General features: G+C 45.1%; 1 protein-coding gene across 1 annotated transcript; it reads right to left on the bottom strand.

The window, feature by feature from the left end:
* Positions 1-1,030: 1,030 nt before the first annotated feature.
* On the bottom strand, positions 1,031-3,785 carry LOC129698620 (uncharacterized). Its single transcript, XM_055637739.1, has 2 exons — positions 3,222-3,785; positions 1,031-1,980 (listed from the first exon to the last, which is right to left on the bottom strand). Exons 1-2 carry the CDS (start codon positions 3,535-3,537, stop codon positions 1,673-1,675), a joined length of 624 nt encoding a protein of 207 aa, XP_055493714.1. The 5' UTR covers positions 3,538-3,785; the 3' UTR covers positions 1,031-1,672.
* Between the last annotated feature and the right edge of the window lie 983 nt (positions 3,786-4,768).

Raw genomic sequence — 4,768 nt, 5'->3', positions numbered from 1 at the left:
TCTCAGATACTGGAGCATTGATGGCAAGATGAGTCCTGTATCTGTATCTCAGTCTCAGATACTGGAGCATTGATGGCAAGATGAGTCCTGTATCTCAGTCTCAGATCTCAGATACTGGAGCATTGATGGCAATATGAGTCCTGTATCAGTATCTCAGTCTCAGATACAGGAGCATTGATGGCAAGATGAGTCCTGTATCAGTATCCCAGACTCAGATACTGGAGCATTGATGGCAAGATGAGTCCTGTATCAGTATCCCAGTCTCAGATACTGAAGCATTGATGGCAAGATGAGTCCTGTATCAGTATCTCAATCTCAGATACTGGAGCATTGATGGCAAGATAAACTGACAAAATACTTTACTGAACAATGGTTACAGAAAGACATCACCCTCCTTGGCTGTGTGTCTGTCACACAGAGGTAAGCAGGCAGCTGCTCCACACAGAGACTTTCTGGAAACTTCTCCCTGATCATTGCAGCATTTTAAACTGGAGAGCAGTTGGTCACTGCCACAGTTCTTCATGGAGCACGCATATAATATTACAAGAAGCACCATGATACAACTGTCTACTTGATACCCAATGGGAGGTGTACACACTCACCGTTGTTTACAGTAAAATCTCCCATACTTGTGTGAAGAATGGTTCCGTTTTCCTGCACTTCACACACATACAGCCTCCCATGCACTGCCACAGTTCTTCAAGGAGCGCACACATATAATATTACAAGAAGCACCGTGAATCAAGTGTCTACTTCTCAATTTCAGAAGGAGAAGGTTAAATCGGAAGTGTCAGTAATGCAGTTGAACAAAGGGGACTATGAAGGCCTGAGAGGGGAGCTGGCCAAGGTAGACTGGAAAGGGATCCTAGCAGGAATGACGGTGGAACAGCAATGGCAGGAATTTCTGGGCATAATCCGGAAGACGCAGGATTTTTTTCATTCCAAAAAGGTAGAAAGATTCTAAGGGGAGTAGGAGACAAATGTGGCTGACAAGAGAAGTTAGGGATAGAATAAAACTAAAAGAAAAGATGTATAACACAGCAAAGAGTAGCCGGAAGCCAGAGGATTGGGAAACTTTCATAGGACAGCAGAAGGAAACAAAATGGGCAACACGGGCTGAAAAGATGAAGTACGAAGGGAAGCTGGCGAGGAATATAAAGAAGGAGAGTAAAAGCTTCTTTAGATATGTTAAGGGAAAAAGAGTAGCAAAGTCAAATGTGGGTCACTTGAAGGCAGACACGGTGAAATTATTATGGGCAACAAGGTAATAGCAGAAGAGTTGAACAGGTACTTCGGATCTGTCTTCACTAAGGAACACACAAACAATCTCCCAGATGTACTGGAGGACAGAGGATCTAAGGGGGTAGAGGAACTGAAAGAAATTTGCATTAGGCGACAAATGGTATTGGGTCGGGTAATGGGACTGAAGGATGATAAATCCCCTGGACCTGATGGTCTGCATCCCAGGGTCCTCAGGGAGGTGGCTCTAGAAATAGTGGATGCATTGGTGATCATTTTACAATGTTCAATAGATTCAGGATCAGTTCCTGTGGAGTCAAGGGATATGGGGAGAAGGCAGGCACGGGTTATTGATTGGGGACGATCAGCCATGATCACATTGAATGGCGGTGCTGGCTCGAAGGGCCGAATGGCCTCCTCCTGCACCTATTGTCTATGTTTCTATATCCAATGGGAGGTGTTTGCACTCACTGGTGTTTACAGTAAAATCTCCGTTACTTGTGTGAAGAATGTTTCCGTTTTCCCGCACTTCACACACATACAGCTTCCCATCCTCCACTGTAACGTGTTGAACCATCAGATAGACCGTGTTATCCAGGCGGATCTGATCAGTGTTGCTCCTGTTCTGCTGGGATGAGTCCATGGGTCTCCAGTGAAGACTGACTGTATCTGAGAGTCTGGAGATGGTGCAGCTGAGTGTGACGTCACTGCCCAGCAGAGGCCTCTGTGGACTTGCCTCAACTGTGAAAAACAGATCAATGAGATTCAGAGTGAGTAGTGGTTTGTACAAGTCAAGTCCCAGATAGGACAATGACATTCTTGCTTGCTGCAACACAACAGAATATTGTAGGCATAAATACAGAACAGAACAGTGTGTCCATATACCATAGAATATTTATATATATACACACATAAATAAACAGATAGAGTGCAATAAGCTGTTATAGTTCATAGTTTGTTTGAAGTTGTGTTTAATAGTCTGATGGCTGTGGGGAAGTTGCTGTTCCTGAACCTGGATGTTGCAGATTTCAGGCTCCTGTACCTTCTACCTGATGGCAGTGGAGAGATGAGTGTGTGGCCAGGATGGTGTGGGTCCTTGATGATGCTGCCAGCCTTTTTGAGGCAGCGACTGCGATAAATCCCCTCGATGGTAGGGAGGTCAGAGACGATGTTGGACTGGGCAGTGTTTACAACTTTCTGCAGCCTTTCCCGCTCCTGGACGCTCACGTTGCCTAACCAAGCCACGATGCAACCGGTCAGCATGCTCTCTACTGTGCACCTGTAGAAGTTCGAGAGAGTCCTCCTTGACAAACCAACTCTCCGTAATCTTCTCAGGAAGTAGAGGCGCTGATGTACTTTCTTTATAATTGCCTCAGTGTTCTGGGACCAGGAGAGATCTTCGGAAATATGCACGCCCAGGAATTTGAACAACGCTACTCACCGTGGGACTGCAGGTGGAACCGGCAACATACAGGCGTTGTTGTATTTACACATGCTCTGTTTCAAATATTCACAAACTGTTGAAAATGCATCTATTTCCACTCCTTCTAGGTGTATCTGATTGGTCTCAAGAGGTGAACTCTATGACAGAGCCCATGTTCCACAGGTGATGGATGAACTTCCATCCACCTGGTCACAGGGTAACATTAAGTAGCAGTGTCACCCCGGGACCACTACACGGACACATTGGTTCCATACCACCTTGCTTGCCGCGATCACCTTACCGTGTGCCGGCAAGAAGACCATGGTATTCGCTGCGGCTAGATTCATTGATTTGCTGTTCCCAGTGAAGTCATCAAACTATTATCACCCATCTCTGCTGATCATTACAGAATCAATGAACAAAATCACTTCCCCAGTTGTTTGACTTTTCACCGGGTGGAAGAAGTCTCACAATTCCCGCCATCTCTCATCATTCATTATAGGTGACAATATTTACAGAGATTAATTCAACATTATTGATCCTTATCGCACCCACTCACCTTTCATCACAAATATTTCATATTGTTTCAGGATTTGCTTTCCTAGTTTTGTTTGAGTCAAAGTGAAAATTCCCGCCGATTTAAATGTGGGTTTATCAATTGTTAGATCAAGGGTATTCTGATTCACACTAATCTCCGGGTACAAGTCGCCAGCGGCTTTATCTTTGATCAAATAGTTCCTCATTCTTCTAAAAGTCGACGATTTTCCGATTTGCTTCCCTGAGTGTGGTTTCCATTCCCAGACAACAACAGTGTCTTTCTCAGCATTGTCCGGTCCGTTTAACACAATGTCGTCTCTATTATCTAAGAAATACATTCAATTTCTGTTTTCTGTTGCGAATACGAACAATGAAGAATTAACATTTAAAACACATTTCCCCCACCCACCCCATATCCGTAATCATTAATTTTGAACAGAATTTAATTCCAGACAGTTGTGATCTTCCTTGGAAACCCCAGCGAGGAAGTCACGGTTTGTGAAGAGATGTGTGTGTGGAATAACCTGGCCTGATTGATGCAGGGATATTTCATCACATGAAAGAAGTGAGTGAGTGAGTGGGAGGGAGGGAGGGAGGGAGGGAGGGAGGGAGGGAGACAGAGGTGGGGGATAGGGGGTTGTGTTGGGGTTAGTGGAGGAACTACACCTGGTTTTGAAGGGACTTTGTGGGAGCGTGAAGTGAAGACATTGGGTCTGGTTCTCGGGCTGCGACTGGATCGATAAGTCGAGGGCATTTCCACCCACATGGACTGTGGTGAGGAGATGTTGGGGAGGATAGTGTGGACCGTGTCAAAGGCTGCAGAGGCTGAGCGGGATGAGGAGGGAGAGTTTAACTCTGCAACAAGTTCACAGGAGGCCATGTGGAATGGAGGTCCAGCAAGGATGGTGTGGGTTTGTGAGAAGCAACACATTCAGGGATGTGGAATGGAGGTCCAGCAAGGATGGTGTGGATTTGTGAGGCAGCAACACATTCAGGGATGTGGAGAGGAAAGTGAGATTGACAATAGGGTGTGGGTTTACACGGACAATGATAATTAATGCAATGTGATTGTGACCGGTGAAGAGAAAGTACTTACTCTGTGTGGAAACTGGTCGAAGAAACCCAACATCAAACCTGCAGGCAAACTGCTGCAGAGAAACCTCGGCCTCATTTTGTACATTCTCTGTTTGGAAACAAGGTGCAGTTTTAGACTAAGGATCAGTAAATTGGTAGTTGGCAAATGTTGTATTGAGTACAGCCAGTTTGAAACTTCTGACCCTGGAGCATTTTAGAATTGGTCACACACAATTACACGGGGAAAATACATTCACTTGGTGGACTCTGCAGCTGGAATATTGTCACTTCAGTAATCTGGGATTTCACCACCATATTCAACTGCTATTGTCCCAAATCATTCACCTGTACTACGCCTTTTTAATGTTTGACTCAATTACCTCCGACCACTGGTAAAATGTTCTCAACTAAATCAGACCTCGCTAGTGAGTTAATGAACAGAGAAGGCAACAAAATGGCAAGGAACATTCAATATTCTCAAACGGTCCCAGGACG

The sequence above is a fragment of the Leucoraja erinacea genome, chromosome 7, assembly GCF_028641065.1.
Source record: "Leucoraja erinacea ecotype New England chromosome 7, Leri_hhj_1, whole genome shotgun sequence".
In the NCBI taxonomy this organism is placed as follows: Eukaryota; Metazoa; Chordata; class Chondrichthyes; order Rajiformes; family Rajidae; genus Leucoraja; species Leucoraja erinaceus.
This window is presented reverse-complemented; position numbering and strand designations above follow the sequence as displayed.

Bases quoted from the DNA above. Each gene is read 5' to 3' on its own strand.
- LOC129698620 (XM_055637739.1), bottom strand. From the start codon at position 3,537: ATGTATTTCTTAGATAATAGAGACGACATTGTGTTAAACGGACCGGAC. The intron at 1,981-3,221 runs GTGAGTGGGTGC...TGTTTTTCACAG, and splicing joins TGAAATATTTGTGATGAAAG to TTGAGGCAAGTCCACAGAGG.